Source organism: Dipodomys merriami, unplaced genomic scaffold (assembly GCF_024711535.1).
Source record: "Dipodomys merriami isolate MVZ:Mamm:240054 unplaced genomic scaffold, mDipMer1.0.p SCAF_8, whole genome shotgun sequence".
Classification (NCBI taxonomy): domain Eukaryota; kingdom Metazoa; phylum Chordata; class Mammalia; order Rodentia; family Heteromyidae; genus Dipodomys; species Dipodomys merriami.
This window is the reverse complement of record NW_027206401.1, coordinates 1,059,963-1,078,443: the sequence shown is the minus strand read 5'-3', so window position 1 is coordinate 1,078,443 and position 18,481 is coordinate 1,059,963. Positions and strand designations below refer to the sequence as shown.

Below are 18,481 nucleotides of genomic sequence, written 5' to 3'. Positions count from 1 at the left end.
GGTGGCCATGTTGCCACATCGTCCCCAGGGTTTGAGTAGTCCCTGATTTCTTAAAAAGAGACACAGAAAGGAATGGCTTTAAACAAGGGGATGGGAGTAAAACCTTGGGGTCCACAGGAGCCCCCGTCTGGGATCCCACTAAAAACACTGATTTCACGATTCTGTCCTGAGAACTTTGCAGCTTCATCTGTGCCATACGTACATGCATATGTGCATGCCTGCTTGTGCATGTGTGAGTGCATCCAGGTTCAGTGTATAGAAAGTCAGGATCATATACTCTACATTTGCATTTTCAGAATATTATCTAAAAACATATGACAAATATTTCCTACATTTTTACGTATGTTTATAATGTGTGAAATTATAGTAACTTGTTAAGGCAATCTTCTTTGCTGGAGATTTAGCTTACTTCATATATGTTTGGCTATTAAAATAATAGTGCACTGAGGAACATTGTGTCTGAGTGTTCAAGTGCATTACTGATTTTAACTTCAGATCTGTTTGGATATGGGACTGTTGGGCCACAAGTATCAGTATTTTGAAGCCTCTGATGCATACAAATCACCAGGATTTCTGCAGTTATGGGCCATTTGGAACTGGTCAGAGTAAGTCACCACTTAAAGTTCAGAATCAGCAAGTTTATTTTCCTTGGTTTTTGATCTAAGAGTCTGGGTCCATTACAGACCATCGTACAATAAGCCAAGGACTCCAAACCTTTGACCAGAGCTGAGCTAAATGAGAATACTTTTGAGTCCCAATTAAGGTTGGTTAGCTTTCAAAGCTACACTGTGCGCGGTTTCATTTTCCTGCGGGCCTGTGTTTTTCAATTCTTGGTGTCAACTAGGACCAGATGGCTATGCGTGTGGGAGGAGCAGCTGGGGCTGCCACTGCCCGTGCTCCGGGGAGAAGCTCAGCCGTAACCCAGGCTCCAGCATCCGGCTCCAGCATCATGCCACCCGATGCTGATCACTCAGCAAGGCTTCTCGCTGTGTCTGCTGACTCAGGCCCTGGAGTTCTTAGCTCCGCTCCTCACCTCTTCCCTGTGGAGTACAAAGAGGTGCCTCTGGCTGATCCCTGGACCCGGTCATGAAGGAGCCTGTCCGTCGTGGCACGTGGCTGTTGTATGTGAGAAGCTGAACTTCCGTCAAGCCCACTGGAAAGAAGTCAGTAACCAACACTGACAGCAATGTGGGAAAGTCCTCCATTCTTCAGAGAGAGGTGTAGAATTATGCACCTGTTCTGGAAAACAGACCGAATATGTATTACCTCACAATCTATTCCTAGATTAATGCCTACGAGAATATGAAGCAAAAGCCCACACCAAAACCACGTGTGTGCATCTTCATGGTGGCACTTATTTACAGCAGATAAACTTGGGATTGGCTGAATGTGCATCGGCTGACAGATAAATGAAATGTGGCTGGCTTTGTTGTATAGTTAGACTGCAGGCAGCACTGGCAGCCCCCATCACAGACGCCTCTGATCACGGCTCTGGGTGGGAGGGGATGGTCACACCGGCCCTATCTCTGTATGGACACGCACAGTGAGCAAATTCATAGGGGCCGAAGTCAGGTTAGTCATCTTTGTGGCTTTTCATCTTTGATGAAAATATTCTGCCTTGACTGGAGATGTGTTGTGCACCTGTGAAGGAACAAAAGGCCATTGAACCATTTGCTTTGGCAAGAGAATGGCAGATGGATTGTGTATCAACAAAGCCACCATTTTTTAATGCTAGCAGTTTATGTATTAGTAATCAATTTCTAAAGCCTTCTTTATAGGCTCACATGGCTTCTTATCCAATTCAAACTTACCCTGTGGAACAGATTTATCCTATAATATTATGAATAATTCAAAGCAATCACCAATAAAGAATTACCAGCGGACGGTAGCTCCTCTTAGCTTGTTGCCAATGCCCATGCGTGGTGCGTGCGTGCGTGCGTGCGTGCCGGCGGCATATTGCCTGTGACTGATCCTTGATTTCTTACTGTGGGAACTTTCAGTCCTACTACCCCAGCCTCTGTGGGAGAGAGCACAGGAATGAGTGAGAGAGTTCTAGAGCCCCGATATCCTTCCCTAAGCCATTGAAAAAACCCACCCAGTCCCCAGAACTGGGAAAGAAAGTGCTAGGTGTCTCCAGGCTCAGAAGCCCAGTGTCTGTCCGACAGTGGGGCAGACTGACCCCTGTTGTGATTTCCCTCGGTTCGGGTTCTACTTGCTTCACAGAAATGTCGCAGTCAGCTTTTGTGCAATGGAGCACAAGAGAGAAACACTGGGGAGGAGCTGTGTGGTGTCTTCCCTTCTTCGCCCATCATAGAAATGAGCCATCTGGGTGCAGCTGGGGTCGGAAGCCTGGCTTGGCAGAGCCTCAGCTCCGGAAGAGCCGTTCCCATCCAGCTTCAAGGCTGGCCCCACAGCCTCTCTTCTCAAGGCCAGGGTTGCGAGCTCTTCCAAACCCACCGTGAGTCATCGGGTAGCAGGGGTGGCGTCCCGGAGCCCGGTCTGAGCAAACCTCGCGGCTGTGTTTAGCGGGTTCACATTCTATCATGTTCCACACGTTGGACAAAGAAAATACTGCGCTTTCCAACTTGAGGCCAAGCCGTACAGCTTTTCAGTAGAATGAGAGCTGGGGTCAGACCTCAGCCCTGCAGACCTGCCTTCTCTTGGAAGAGAGCCGAGACCAGGCGGTAACTGCCTGCCCAGGCTCCCTGCACTCTCCGGTCCTGGTGTCTGGGCTTGATTCTGCATGGGGTTGGGTAGTGGTACCATCCCCCCGGATGGGGAACTTCGGCCACCGTGTGCCCCACTTACCTGCCGGGTGTCCACGCTTCCCGTGGTTCTTCCTCTCCTCCGTGCCTCTGGTGACTCACGGTGGCCTTGGAAGTGCTGGTGAGCGGCCCTGGCATGGGGAAGGAAGGTCATGGGATATCGAGCGGTCCTTCCAGACCCAGGCTGTGCGAGCTCTGCCTCTCAGCTCTGCAGGAAGCCGGTGCTGTGTGCAGTGGGGTCACCCGGTCGCAGAGTCTGGATCATTCTCTACTCTCTTGCTTTGGCAATTTCAGCTGTCACTGTGGGTGGCATCAAAGAGAGCTTGAGTGGGCCTCAGTCCACGAGAGATGGGCAGTGGGCCTCAGTCCACGTGGGATGGGCAGTGGGTCTCGGTCCACGTGGGATGGGCAGTGGGTCTCGGTCCACGTGGGATGGGCAGTGGGTCTCAGTCCACAAGAGACCGGGCAGTGGCTCTTGGGTCACATGAGTGGCAGAGCTGCTGGGCTGTGGCCTGTGGATTTCTGGACATGCCAACCGCATTGTGAGAGAATTTTCTGGATTGTGCTGTCCAACATTTGCAATTAATAAAACCATTTCTCCTATCAGGACCCCTCTCATGTTCCCGAGGAATTTGTCACTTTGATTTATATTCATGCAGTTGGGATCGGTGAATTGTTGGAAGAGGCAGGAGGCAGTCGGGGCCGAGTGGAAAGGGATGTTGGTTTTCATCAAAGTCACAGGTCAATTTGTGCGTGTAAATGGAGAGGGGAAGACACTGCGAGGGTCACTCCACAGACCGGACCATGCAGCGGGGAGGGGAAGGGAAGGTCCTCTGCTCTCCTGGTCAGTCACTCCCCAGGCTCCTCCCGGGCGGCTCTGCAGAGCTCCCAGGGGAACCCCAGGCATCCCAAAGATCGACACCATTGATATCAGTAGCAGTAAAATGCAAGCAGAAACCCCAGCCAAAACGTGAACTTGATGTTCTAGTTAAAATATCTGCCTGTGTGCCCTGGGAGTTCCTGATCTTGTTGGACACAGGTGTAGAAAAGACAGAGTTTATGTAACTGTAGTGTTCTTTCCATTTACTTCTCTTGCCAAGAGATGTAGCCTATAGCTATGTAAGTGGGAACCTTGACTTTAAATTCAGGACACAATGCCATGCGGCCCAGGACCCTTGTCCTTGGAGACCCAAAGGGATTGCTCCTTTCCCTTTGAAAGGTATGTCTTTAATCTCCATTAGCACACTTGGCAGGTGATCTTTTATATTAGATATATTAAGGCAGGATCCTCCTGCCTGCACATCAAAGCCTAAGAAAAGGTTGTTTCTATATTTTTTTTTGTTTTCTTTATTTTTTTTGTGCAGCAAAAAAAGGCTTCTGGAAAATTTGACTATTTTCACTTAACTTTTACACTCAGCTAAAAGTGCTGCATTTTCATAGAACTAAAAGGTTTCTAACATAGTCCAGTATTTCAAATTTATCATTATTTGCTAAACATCGATTTACAAGTAAGATGTTCATTTTATGTTCTTTTATCAAAGAAAATATTCATGCTTCAATTCTAGCCAGTGGGAAAGAAGCAGAAAATAAGAATGATTGTAATACCTCCATGCTGACATGATATGTTTTCAATGGAAGAGAAGTAGTTCCTGTTACTAATGCAATTTCAGTGGACACAGGCCTGACAGGCCTTGTTTTCAGGAAGAAAGTCCTTCAGCTCCTCAAAACAATGCTTCTGTAGGTCACTCCACTCCCAGAAATAATGCTTTTTAGAGCAATTTCATGGTTCCAGGTTTCAGTTTCCTTTGTTTTTTTTTTTTTTTTGTTTTCAGCATTAAAATTCTAATGTCAGTATAGAAACAAGTGAAAGAAGTAGGTCTCACAAAGGCAGGGGGAGTCTGACGTGCGTTGGGAAGTCATTCTCAGTGTGTGAACGTGGTTGGCGCTCCACTAAGGTCTTCTCTTTATCCGTTCAGGTTTGCTGCTCACATTAGAGGCCTGACTTTCCACCTTGAAGCCCATTTGCACAGCTCAGTATTTCCAGCCCAGTTCTGAAACTTGATGAATTTATTTAATCAGAACAACCTCTCCCTTGTTTTCCACTTGGGTGGAAATGTGTAGGTTGTGTTTGGCTCTGTGACTCTGAGGGCCCTAACACTGACTTTTCCTGGGTCCTCCATAAACCACGAGGACTGCCGGACAGGACAGACACCCGTACACAAGGACTGGGTCGCGGGGGCCTGCGTGGCTAAGTCTTCCGTGGACCGTTAGCTTGAACGTGGTCCATGTTGTGATGAACTGCCTGTTGCTCTCCCGTCCTGGCAGGGCGTGTGGTATGGGGTAGCCTTGGACTGCAGTGGGTAACCGTGTGGATGGGGTACAACCCTTTGAAGTGAGAGACAGGAAAACTTTGTGTCGGGAGAATGGTGCTCGGACAGCCACAGGGCTTTGGAACAGACCCCTTTGGGAGGAGAGTAGGCTCAGTCACGATTCGCAACTCAAAATTATAACTTGACCTGTCAAAAGATCAGGTGGAGAAAACACAGTATGGTACGATCAGCTTTTGACAAGTGGCCAGGGAGACCTGTTATTTTTCAGGATGATGACTAAGCTGTCATCTGACCACTTACGCCGTCAGACCGCCTGCTTGTATCTGTCCTTACTGCTGTTGCCAGCTGAACAGGTTTTTGCCACCCAGGGGCTTTTGACAATAATTTCTGAGGCATTGCACTTCAGACCCCAAATCCGAATCTGCACAGCAGCTCCTTTGAACTCTGCTGCTTCACAGTACAGCCACGGGAAGGTGTTCCGCGGGGCTGCTCCTGGGCCGGCGGAGCTGTTCTGAGCCAGCTGTCCCTGACCCCTGGAAGGTTCTTGTCGTTTGGCTTGAGGGGTGAGGGCCATCGGTGGAGATCTGGGCACGACGTCACGGAGCTGCACCGGGCAGGCAGGCAGGCAGCCTCCTCTCCAGCTGTCAAGGGAGCTCTTGGTCAGGAAGTAGCACAGGGCAGAGGAGCAGGGCTGTGGAAGGCGGGGGCCTGTGAACAACATGCTTCAGTCGACGAACACCACGTCAGACGCTGTCGTCACCGAAGATAGACAGTGGAGGGCTCTCCCCTCCTCTTTCCCACATCACTGGATTCATTACCGATGTAATGTGCCCTGTCCCCGTCCCCCATCCCCCGTCCTCACCCCCTGGGCCCTGGCCCTGGGCCCCGTCCTCACCCCCTGGGCCCCGGCCCTGGGCCCCGTCCTCACCCCCTGGGCCCTGGCCCTGTCCCCCGTCCTCACCCCCTGGGCCCCGGCCCTGTGCCCCGTCCTCACCCCCTGGGCCCCGGCCCTGTGCCCCGTCCTCACCCCCTGGGCCCCGGCCCTGTCCCCCGTCCTCACCCCCTGGGCCCCGGCCCTGTCCCCCGTCCTCACCCCCTGGGCCCCGGCCCTGTGCCCCGTGCCCTAGAGCTCCCAGCAGACCCGTCCCCCGTCCTGGGCATCCTGTTCTTCTTGTTCTTCTCACTCTACCTTGAGCATTCCTCCCTGTCCCTTCCTCAGCCTCCATCCCTTTTCTTCCTGTCCTTCGGGTATTTCTCCTTTCTCTATAATTTAAACTATGAATTTCAAGATGATTCTTTTGAAGTCGCTCTTTTCTCAGGATTTTGGCCTTGTTTTGTTAGCCACAGAGCCACTGTGTGGTTGCCACCGTGGCCTTCTGGGTGCGGGGAAAGCGTTTGGGGAGCTGGCGGGCCCGGCGGCCTGGTCTCCTGTTTCTAGGTGACAATCGTAGGTAGCAGAGAAGGCTCTGCCAGAGGGGGCCGTAGAGAACTTGAAATGTAGCCATTGGGAGACAGAATTCAGAATGACATTACCACAGTGAATTCAACATAATGCAGATCCATGGCTGGGGCTTCTTGGCTGGACTGTGGGGTTTGGGTCCATGCATGATGCTGGATAGATTGGGCGATGGCGCTGCCTGGAGCTCTGGGACACTGATGGCTGCCTGTGGGGGACGGTGGTGTGGGGGATGGCGGTGTGGGGGATGGCGGTGTGGGGGACGGCGGTGTGGGGGACGGTGGTGTGGGGGATGGTGGGGGACGGTGGTGTGGGGGATGGCGGTGTGGGGGATGGCGGTGTGGGGGATGGCTGCCTGTGGGGGACAGTGGTGTGGGGGATGGTGGGGGACGGCGGTGTGGGGGATGGTGGGGGACGGCGGTGTGGGGGACGGGACGCGGGTGTCCTTTGGCAGAGGGGCCAGGAGCACGTGGGAGGGGGCGGCCGTGGAGGGCTGTGGCCCTGGCTCCTTCCACTGTCAGGAGTGTGCTTCTCCCAGGAAGCACTGAGCACATAACAAACGCCTGGTGGGAGGGACAGGTGGGGGGGAAGCCAATGGGGGGGTACACAGGTGCGGGAGGGGGACGCAGGTGAGAGGGACACAGGTGCGGGAGGGGACGCAGGTGTGGGGGGACGCAGGTGCGGGAGGGGACGCAGGTGAGAGGGACACAGGTGCGGGAGGGGACGCAGGTGAGGGGGGACGCAGGTGTGGGAGGGGATGCAGGTGAGGGGGGATGCAGGTGAGGGGGGACACAGGTGGGGGGGACACAGGTGCGGGAGGGGGACGCAGGTGAGAGGGACACAGGTGCGGGAGGGGGACGCAGGTGAGAGGGACACAGGTGCGGGAGGGGAACGCAGGTGTGGGGGGACACAGGTGCGGGAGGGGACGCAGGTGCGGGAGGGGACGCAGGTGAGAGGGACGCAGGTGAGGGAGGGGACGCAGGTGAGGGGGGACGCAGGTGCGGGAGGGGACGCAGGTGAGGGGGGACGCAGGTGAGGGGGGACGCAGGTGAGGGGGGATGCAGGTGAGGGGGGATGCAGGTGAGGGGGGACACAGGTGCGGGAGGGGGACGCAGGTGAGAGGGACACAGGTGCGGGAGGGGAACGCAGGTGAGGGGGGATGCAGGTGCGGGAGGGGGGACGCAGGTGCGGGAGGGGGACGCCGGTGAGGGGGGATGCAGGTGCGGGAGGGGGGATGCAGGTGCGGGAGGGGGACGCCGGTGAGGGGGGATGCAGGTGCAGGAGGGGGACGCAGGTGAGGGGGGATGCAGGTGCAGGAGGGGGGATGCAGGTGCGGGAGGGGGATGCAGGTGTGGGAGGGGGATGCAGGTGAGGGGGGGTGCAGGTGAGGGGGGGTGCAGGTGCGGGGGAGGGGCGCAGGGCTGTGTGCTGCCAGGCCTCTGTCCTTGCCGGTCCGTGCTCTGAAGTGTGGAAGGGTTAACGTGTGGACGCGTGAGCCTTTGCCGGGCCTCCCTCTCCTGTGGACAGGCTCTAGGGGTGGGCGGGGCGGGGGCGGGCGGGGGGCGGGCGGGGCGGGGGCGGGCAGGGGCTCCGTGGGCTCCGTGGGCTCCGTGGGCTCCGTGTCCCCCGCGGCCCCCGCGGCCCCGTCCGCGCCTGTCTCCCGCTCCGCCCGGCCTTGGCCGCCCTGGCTGGAGATGCCTCCGCTGCGTCACGCAGCCTCTCGGTGCGGTCTGGCCCTGAGCTCCCTGTGTGTCGGCTTTCAGCTCCTCGCCCGCCTTCGGGCCCAGCTAATATTTCCTAACCTGTATTTTACTGCAATTTGCTCCGAACGCTTTGGAATGAGCCTTAGGAAAGCCGTGTGGGCAAGTGCCGGGTGCCATCTCACCAAGACTGCCACTCAAGTTCCCGGAAAGCGAGGCCGGGTGGGGCTCCGAGGCTGTCCAGCGGCCGGCCGGGCTGCTCTGGAATGTTCTGTGGCTTCAAGGCATTGCGTCCCCTACAGACTGCACTGATCAGCGCGTGTCTCGGGCCAGCAGGACTGGGTCCTGGGGGCGTGGGCGAGATGGCTGGGTGGCGGTGCCCCAGCTGGTTCTTTGCCAGGCAGCTGTTGGGGATCGTGTAACACCAGCTAGCGACGGACGGCCCACAGCCCCCGCGCCACAGGCCCCTTGCACATGTGCACACGAGGGCCCTCCGGGGACAGGCCCCTTGCACACGTGCACACGAGGGCCCTCCGGGGCCAGGTAGCGTCTCCGCGGACACCCGGGCCTTCAGCCCTCGTGGGCCGTGAGCTGGCACGGCCGCTGGCTGTGGCTGAAGGCGGAAGCTGCTTCCTGCTGATCTTCAGGACCGGTTTTAAGGCCTCTTCCTTGACCCACCTCTGTCCTCGAGATGTTCCTGTTCTCCACATTTGGTTCTGATGTCTGAGTCTGACATTTCTCTGGCGCTGTGTCCCAGCCTAGCAACCGGTGAAGAGCGGACCCCAGATGGGCCCCTCTCCCCTCCCCCCTCTCCCCTAACCCTAACCCTCTCCCCTCTCCCCTGCCCACTGTGCCCTCTCCCCTGCCCGCTAAGTCCTCTACCCTGCCCACTGTGCCCTCTCCCCTGCCCGCTGTGCCCTCTCCCCTCTCCCCTGCCCACTGAGTCCTCTCCCCTCTCCCCTGCCCACTGAGTCCTCTCCCCTCTCCCCTGCCCGCTGTGCCCTCTCCCCTGCCCACTGTGCCCTCTCCCCTCTCCCCTGCCCGCTGAGTCCTCTCCCCTGCCTGCTGAGTCCTCTCCCCTCTCCCCTGCCCACTGTGCCCTCTCCCATCTCCCCTCTCCCCTGCCCACTGTGTCCTCTCCCCTCTCCCCTGCCCACTGTGCCCTCTCCCCTCTCCCCTGCCCACTGTGCCCTCAGGTGTGAAATGTGCCGGTGTGTGGAGGGGAGGCTGGTGTGGTGGCGGGTGGCACAGGAGGCGTAGCCTGGGCCTCTGTAGCCCCCGGGGCGATTGGGCGGTGTGGGAGGATCTGGGAGGTGAAACCCAGGAGGCTGGGAAGAGGCGCACACAGAGGGGAGGCGGTGAATGTTCCGGTTAACACCATGTGCCTCTGCCAGGCTGCTGGTGTTAGTGACTGACCACCCCGCCCACCCTCACCCCTGCCTCCCACCAGCCCAGCACCGTGCCCCGCCTGCCCTCACCCCTGCCTCCCACCAGCCCAGCACCGTGCCCCGCCTGCCCTCACCCCTGCCTCCCACCAGCCCAGCACGGTGCCCCGCCTGCCCTCACCCCTGCCTCCCACCAGCCCAGCACGGTGCCCTGCCTGTCCTCACCCCTGCCTCCCACCAGCCCAGCACGGTGCCCCGCCTGCCCTCATGCCTGCCTCCCACCAGCCCAGCATGGTGCCCTGCCTGTCCTCACCCCTGCCTCCCACCAGCCCAGCACCGTGCCCCGCCTGCCCTCACCCCTGCCTCCCACCAGCCCAGCATGGTGCCCTGCCTGTCCTCACCCCTGCCTCCCACCAGCCCAGCACCGTGCCCCGCCTGCCCTCACGCCTGCCTCCCACTGGCTCTGTCCTGTGCCCCGCCTGCCCTCACCCCTGCCCCCTCCACCCTGCATTCTCGGGTACAGTCCTCGAGGGACCAGGAGTGGGCCTCACGTCCACACTAACCCGACCCTTCTGGACATGACACTGATGGAGCAAATGCCAGCTGGGCCCGGTGTAGACCCTGAGCCTTCACAGCGTCTCCACAGCTTCCCTACTCCAGCATGAGAGTTGAGCGTCCTCTGAGGGCTGAGGCCCCGCCCCATGGCCCCTGTCCCCTTCCAGCATGCTGGCCAGCTCACCGGCCTGCTTGTCTGACCCACTTTACACATACCTCACCTCTGACCCCGAGCGATAAGTGCGTGCTGAGAAAGGTCATGATTTCCTGTCAAAGGTCAGTCTAGAATTAAAGACACATCATCCACATGAAATCTGACTAGGGAGAATTTAGAATAACAAAGTTCCTACTGAGACTCAAATAAACATGAATTGGGAACAATGACTAGTCCAAGAACCGCCTTTCTCTAAGAAGTACTAATGAGAAGCAAAGATATCCATTTTCATCACTGAAATTAATGTTGAAGTGGAGACAGGGAAGGAAAATAAAAAAGAAATGTTCTGGGAAAGAAGAAGAAAATCACAGAGCAAGAGGCTGCCAGCCTGCCCATGGCCAGCGGCGGGCAGCTCAGGTCCGCTAGGACAGAGGTGTCGAATGAGCTGAGAAGCTGGGGGTGGTCACAAGGGCTGCTCGGGGCCGTGAAGGTCGGCACGTGCCTATAAAACACCTATAAAAGGTTCTATGTCCACTTGAATAAGCAATAAAGGCAGAGATAGACAGGGAAAGGGGGGAGGGGGGAGGAGAGAGATGAGAGAGCCATGGGGGGAGAGGAGGGAGAGGAGACAGGAATGAAAGGGGAGAGGAGAGAAGAGAGAGAGGGGGAGGGAGAGAGGAGAGAGCGAAGCTGTAGCTCTGTCCCGTTCTGCCCAGGTCGGTCCACATGTGAACATGCAGTTGTGCTTCTCCCTGGGGTCCTGCTGTGCCCAGGCTGTGTGCCACGCTCTCGGTGAGGCTCACAGCTGAGCCCACTTCCTGCCGTCCGTCCCCGCGGTGCCGCCCGTCCCAGCCGCCCGGGCAGGGGCTGAGCCGCGGGTTCCTCCATCTCTTCATCGTTCGGGCATGCTGGGAAAGCCGGCTTTCTCTCCTCCTGCTGGAGCAGGGAGGCGCACACATGCCCGCTTTGCCTCTGGGATCAGCCCGCGGTGTGTGGCTGCTCACTGGTGCCCGTATTCCGGGCCTTCTCTGCCATGTGGGAGGCCTCGGGGCTCTGCTTGGGGTCCTCGGTTGGTCTCTGTCCTCAGGAAGCACCGGTCACCAGCCAGGCCTCGGCCTCAGCCCGTCCTGCTCCACATGGACCTCTGCAGGGCTGGCACGGAGCCTTCCGGAGCCCAGAGGGGCTGGGCACGGAGCCTTCCGGAGCCCCGAGGGGCTGGGTGCGGATGTGCACCTGGCGCTCCCCGAGCCCTGAGCAAGGCACTTCCAGCCATCCTCTCGGGGTGCCGGCCTGGGCAGGGGAGGAGCCGGGCTTAGCCTCGGGAAGGGCACAGCCGGGCAGAGCCCACAGGACCAGCTCAGGTCCTTCCATCAGGGACAGGGACACATGGTTCTCTGTCTGGGGTGAAGTCCCGGCGAGAGTGTCCGCCATGCTCCCCCGAGGCAGGGAGGTCCGGCCTTTGGAGTGGAGACCAGCCCCCCCAAGCAGAGCACCCGTGCTGTGTCACAGCACCCTCTTCCCGTCAGCCCTGCTCCCTGGGGGGCCCCGTAGACACCAGCCCCTCTGCGTAGCTGCCCACCCCGCCGTGGCCCCGAGTTTGCCGTGCTTGGAGACGGCCGGCTCCGGGAAACTTGCCGCCAGCCACTTTCACACCTCAGCAGTTTTCCTGGTGTTCAAGTCTGCTGTCACGCGGGTGTGTACGGAGGCCGTGACCAGAGAATGCCATCCACGCTGATTCGGAGAGTGTTTTCGAGGGTTTCTTAACTGGTTGGGCTTTACTTAAATAGTATTCTTTTGGCTTAGATGTAGGCGTTTATTAGGGAAAAGCGTAGACCCTGTCTTTGATCCATTGTGCTCCGCTTACATTCTCCACAGATGTGCAGGCCTGTGTGTGCCTTCCTTACACCTGCTCTGCTCACACCTGTGCAAACACAGCCGCCTGTAAAAATAAGAGAGCGGGAACATGCAATTGCAATGCAAAGGCTTTTTAAAAAAGTGAAAGTCTCTTGTGGTCCAATTGACTTAATTCCAAATTTGGCAAAGTGCTTCCTTACTGTGACTCAGTTTGAGGACTCTAAATGAAATTCTTTTAATAAAGAGTGAACGCCACAGAACAAGACTATTATATTTTTCTTCATTAGCTCTGTTTATTAAAAAATGCAACATAGTTCTAAAGCATAATTTTGTCTATGCGCTGTCCCCTGGGAATGTAATTGATACTAAGCGGGAGAAAGGAAACACGTGCATAAAGGCTGTGCTTTCTCATTTCTGGGAGTGCACACTTCCATTGTGAGCACGGCACCATTAAAGGATCAAGCTTTGCTGTCAGAATCCAAATGCCTGAAAGCTAGATTTTTTTTTTTTCAAATAAAAACGTAGAGGCGATAACTGTCCTCAGCCAGGGTCCGGTGCCGCTGCTCCCACACCAGCACCACAGGCTTCAGGAATTTCATATTTCATCTAGGAGGGGGCTGGCTGCCGCCCCCTACTGAGACGGGCCACTTGCTCCTCCTCCTCCTCCAGCCATGCTTTGAGAGCCAGTCCATCCATCGAAATTCACCATGCTGCAAACAGAAATGCCACCACTGTGTAGGGCCAGCAGGGTGCAGACTGGACCCCAGTGCACCGAGTACCACCCCCAGTGCACCGCGAGGACCACCCCCAGTGCACCCCGAGGACCACCCCCAGTGCACCCCGAGGACCACCCCCAGTGCACCCCGAGGACCACCCCCAGTGCACCCCGAGGACCGCCCACTCCTAAGGGCCACTGTCCCTCCAGGTCCTCACGTCCACATTCCCTGGGTGCCCTCCCTGGTAGAACATGAAAACGCTCTGGGGCAGGGTGGCCTGGGTGGCTTGGTGAACGCCATGTGCTTGCTCTGTGCACCGGGGTAAAGGCAGGGTTTGGCGGCAATGTGTTTTCTCTGCTCATGATTGAGATGCACGTGAGTCATCACAGCAGGTGAACCAACTTCTCAAAACTGCTTGAAATCGAACAATTTGAGAAAGAACCATTTTTTGTCTGGGAGTGCTTTCTGAAATGGTGCCCCTGTGACCCACCCTGGGGGCTCCATCACCTCTACCTTGAGGGCTCTATCACCTCCACCCTGAGGGCTCCATCACCTCTACCTTGAGGGCTCTGTCACCTCCATCCTGGGGGCTCCATCACCTCCACCCTGAGGGCTCTATCACTTCCATCCTAGGGGCTCCATCACCCCTACCCTGGGGGCTCTGTCACGCCCACCCTGGCTCATGCTCTGGACGGAGGGAGGCTGCTGAGCTCTGGAAGGGAGAGGAGCCTGTCTGTGGCCTCAGAAGACGAGGGTACAGTGTTGTGGGTAGCAAGGCTGCACTCACCCGGAGGTGCCTTTTCTTTCCTTTTCTTTCCCATGCTTCTCTGACACATCCTGATCGTGTGTACATCAGACCACAAATGCCCGGGAAGGGTGAGCGTCCACGCCCCGCCTGTGACAGTGCCGGGCTCGGTGCCTGGTGGAAGTCACTTCCGCGGCTTGTCCAGCGTGCTCAGGCGGACAGGAGGAAGGGCGTGGGGCACGCAGAGTGGGGCAGGGCTGAGGCCAGGAGCAGGCAGGGGCCTCTCGGCCTGTAACTAAGACCCTGGGAGGCAGCGAGCTCGGAGCCGGGGTTCAGGCCGTGAGAGAGGAAAGGGGGGGGTCAGAAACGGGAGGTGGGGTGTGTCTGCACACACCGCGTGCCACCGCCGCGCCCCGTGCCCCGCTGGCCGCCGCGCCCCGTGCCCCGCTGGCCGCCGCGCCCCGTGCCCCGCTGGCCGCCGCGCCCCGTGCCCCGCTGGCCGCCGCGCCCCGTGCCCCGCTGGCCGCCGGCTCTGGGGTCTGCGGCGTGGGGGGAGCCCGTTCCTGGCAGCATCCTCTGAGCAGGGCAGGGGAGGAGGGCGCCCCGGGGGCTTCCCCTGGCACGGACTCACACGCTCCACAGAGGGAAAGCAGAGAGGGCAGAAACCCCTCCCACAGATGGAGGCACACGCGCCAGTTCACGCCAGACACGAACAGAGGGCCAGAGGTTACCCCGAGTTCACGCCAGACACGAACAGAGGGCCAGAGGTTACCCCGAGTTCACGCCAGACACAGAGGGCCAGAGGTTACCCCGAGTTCACGCCAGACACAGAGGGCCAGAGGTTACCCCGAGTTCACGCCAGACACGAACAGAGGGCCAGAGGTTACCCCGAGTTCATGCCAGACACGAACAGAGGGCCAGAGGTTACCCCGAGTTCACGCCAGACACGAACAGAGGGCCAGAGGTTACCCCGAGTTCACGCCAGACACGAACAGAAGGCCAGAGGTTACCCCGCGCTGCCCAGACTTCCCAGAGAGACCTGGGAGATGCTTCTTTCCCGCCACGAGCACCGAGTGGCTGCACCCCTCCCGGCCCGCCCTGGCCTTGGGGGGCGTCAGGGAATCTCCGTCTCCGTGGCAGGGCGGGACAGGCCTTCACTTTGTCTGGCTTCTTCTTTTCCTCCCCAAGTTCCTGAGAGTGGATCAAGACAAAGGCAGAGACTGCAGCGTGGACTGCACGGGCTCCCAGCAGCGGCCACTGTGCGCGTCCGACGGGAGGACCTTCCTGTCCCGCTGTGAGTTCCAGCGCGCCAAGTGCAAGGACCCCCAGCTAGAGATCGCCTACCGCGGGAACTGCAAAGGTGAGCGGCGGCCGGGCCTGGCCCGGCGGCCGGAGGCCAGCCACAGTACAGTGGGTGCACCTCGTGTGTGTCCTGTGCAAGCAATGCAGCGCATGCATGTGTGCGCGTGCATGTATAGCGTGTGCATGCGTGTACGTGTGCATGTATAGTGTGTGCACGTGTGGTGTGTACAAGTGTACATCCATGTTGCATACATATGTGAGTGCGTATGTAGATGTGTGTGTACTGTGTGTGTGCATGTCCAGTGTACATGTATTTACATGTAGTGCGTGTGCAGGCTAGCTTATCTATCACAAGTGTTAACACTTGTCATTTTTCTCTTGGAGTCTATCATTTGAAGAGTAGTTTCTATGATATCCAAAGCAGTTATGGTTAAAAGTTGTTTAATGCTTCTTTTTCGTAGTGTTTTGTCCATGTTCTTCAGCTTTATCTTCAGAAACTGAATAATCATCCTCAAAAATTTAATTGCTAATTCTTTTTTTTCCAGTAGCAGTACTGGGGTTTGAACTCAGGTCTTCATGTTTGCAAGGTGGGTGGGTGCTCTACCACTGAGCCATGCATGCCTCCAGCCTTTTTTTGCTGAAACTACTTTTATACCTGGACTGGGCTGGACTCTGACCCACCTATTTACAGTTCCTACCATAGCTGAGGTGACAGGCATGTGCCACCAGCCTGGCCTTTTCTTTTGAGATGGGGTTTTATGAACTGCTTGCCCAGGCTGGTCTCACCCCAGTCTTCCTGATCTCTACCTCTACGGGAGCTAGAGTTGATTCTTGGTTTTCTCCCTCTTTTCTCATTCCTCTTTTTAGCAAATGGAGATTCTACAATTGCTCGAGTTCACTGTGCGCAAGCCGTTGAGGGTGCGCTTCTCCAGATTAGGAATCAAATTAACACTCATGGGTAGAGGAAAACTTTGAAATGCTTCCCATTGTTAATGGAGGAGCTGACCCTCCTATTCTGTTCACAGCACAAGCAGCGTTTCACTGGGAAACTCTCTCTTGTTCTCTCAGAAACGAGACCACAGATTAAAACCCCCTTTGAGAAGATTTTCTGCACTGATTAGTTATTTCTAACTAAACAATATAACAACCCTAAAGACCACCACCAGAGCACACTGCTTCAGCCCTATAATCAGGAAGGTCCTGGAGATATTTGTTCTTTTCAAATGCAGCATTCTAAGTAAACACACCTGGGTTCAGTGGCCTCAAGATCTCACTCTGATGTGATTAGGAAGTGTTTACTGGCTAGGTTGGTGTGGGGGTATGTGCCTGTATTCCCGGCCCCTGGGAAGCTGAGCCGGAGGATCCAGGTCTGGGTTGAATGATACAACCCAAAATGATATAACCGAAACAGAAAATGCGTGCTTCCCCAGAGAAGAGGCTGGTGAGGACAGAGGAGGCGTCAGGCCCCTGGCTTTGCCGTGCTGAGCCCCACCCACAGCGTGGCTGCACACGCGAACACAGGCCCGGCCTCAGGCTGAGACTCTTCCTGCCATCTGGGTCTGGGCGGAGGTGTGGCAGTTATCCTGGCCGGAACCCTGGGTGGGGAAGGAAGACACGGGGAGATGATCCCCCAGAGGCTGCTTTAAATGCCGTGTGCTGGCGTGACCTTCTCTCAGGACCCCAGGCCCCGCGGTCCCTGGTGGAACCCAATCTCAGGGTCTCCCGTGGGGCCATAGGAGGAGCTGGTGGAGAGGGGGGCGGGAGGCAGGGGATGGAGTGCCAGGCCCGGGTCTGCCCTCCCCCCGTGGGAAGCTGCAGCCGTACCTGAACCCCAGCCACCAGTCCCCCCTCCCAGGCACCCCACCCCAGATATTGCTTATTTGCCCGGAGAGGCCAGGGATGGCTCTGCTGGGGTCTAGGGTGGGGGTGTCATCCGAGGGCCCTGGTCAGGGGCCTGTCCAGCCACCTGCCGCGGGCCCCTGGGGCTCCTGAGTCCTGGATAGGAAGGAGCTCTCCAGCACCTGCTCCACGAGCAGCTTGGGCCTGGGCTGCAGGACATCACCAGAGTGCGGCTGTGCCCTTCTGCCGGGAAGGGCGGCCCTGGGGCAGCGTGGGTTGACAGCGCCCCAGACACGATCCTGCCCTGCCTGTTTACTCCCCTACGGCACGGAGGGAAAGGAAGCTTTAGGAACATACAAACGTGTCAGAATGTGCTCTTGAGAGAAGTTTCTAGAAGCCACCAGCTAGCAAGTCTTAGCATGTAGACTGGAAGTAGAGATCCCATCGCCTCCGTACGCGGTGTCTGCCATGCTCCCTCTGGGCAGCACCGGGCGCAGGTCCCACCGGCCGCGCTGGGCACTGGGCGCAGGTCCCGCCGGCCGCGCTGGGCACTGGGCGCAGGTCCCGCCGGCCACGCTGGGCACTGGGCGCAGGTCCCGCCGGCCGCGCTGGGCACTGGGCGCAGGTCCCATCGGCTGCGTGCTCTCTCTGGGCAGCACCGGGCGCAGGTCCCGCTGGCCGTGCTGGGAACTGGGCGCAGGTCCTGGGCACCAGGCGCAGGTCCTGGGCACCGGGCGCAGGTCCTGGGCACCGGGCGCAAGTCATGGGCACCGGGCACAGGTCCTGGGCACCAGGCGCAGGTCCTGGGCACCAGGCGCAAGTCCTGGGCACCAGGCGCAGGTCCTGGGCACCAGACGCAAGTTGTGGGCACCAGGCGCAGGTCCTGGGCACCAGGCGCAAGTCCTGGGCACCAGGCGCAGGTCCTGGGCACCAGGCGCAGGTCCTGGGCACCAGGCGCAGGTCCTGGGCACCGGACACAGGTCCCATCGGCCGTGCGCTCCCTCTGGGCAGCACCAGGCGCAGGTCCCGCGGGCCGCAAGCCCAGGTGCAGGCTCGCCTTTTTTCCCCTCAAAATAGGATCGGGAAGAAGAAGTCAAACATGAAATGTACTTCACTACAGTAAGTTTAACCTAAACCAGGATTACAGCTTGGCGGCCCACACCTATGAAGCAGAGGATTGTGGTGTAAGGCCAGTATGTGGAAAAGAGAAAGACTCCCGTCTGAACGAACAAGCTGGCTGCGGTGGCATCCCAGCCCCCAAACAAGAAAGCAAAAATGGTGCTGGGTGCGTGGCTCACATGGCAGAGCACCCGCCTCGCGTGTGCACGTCCCTGAGTGTAAAAGCTGATACCACCAGAAAACTCACACAGAAGAAAAACACAACAGAGAATCTACAGCACCAGTGCCCACCAGCTTCCAGGGTGTTCCGTGCCACAGCAGTGCCTGCGTAGCGGGCTTTGAGCTGGCTGAAGGACAGAGCAGAGCCCTCATCACAGTGTCAACCAAAGCCGGGTGTCCTGTGCCGCTGGCAGCCCAGCCTTGGGGCCCCAGAGGTCCCAGGTTAGCCCGGGTGTCCTGTGCCGCTGGCAGCCCAGCCTTGGGGCCCCAGAGGTCCCAGGTTAGCCCGATTGACCCAGAAAGGGGCTCCCAGTTTCCCACTGTTTTCCCTGCCCGGGTCTT

At 57.9% G+C, this 18,481-nt stretch overlaps 1 protein-coding gene across 2 annotated transcripts in view; it reads left to right on the top strand.

The window, feature by feature from the left end:
- Smoc2 (SPARC related modular calcium binding 2) overlaps window positions 1–18,481 on the top strand; it is a 97,337-nt gene that overhangs the window by 16,561 nt on the left and 62,295 nt on the right. For both annotated transcript variants that reach the window (XM_070010357.1, XM_070010356.1), the window contains exon 2: window positions 14,849–15,020. In XM_070010357.1, the coding sequence (XP_069866458.1) occupies window positions 14,849–15,020 (172 nt within the window). The remainder of the gene's footprint in view (window positions 1–14,848; window positions 15,021–18,481) is intronic.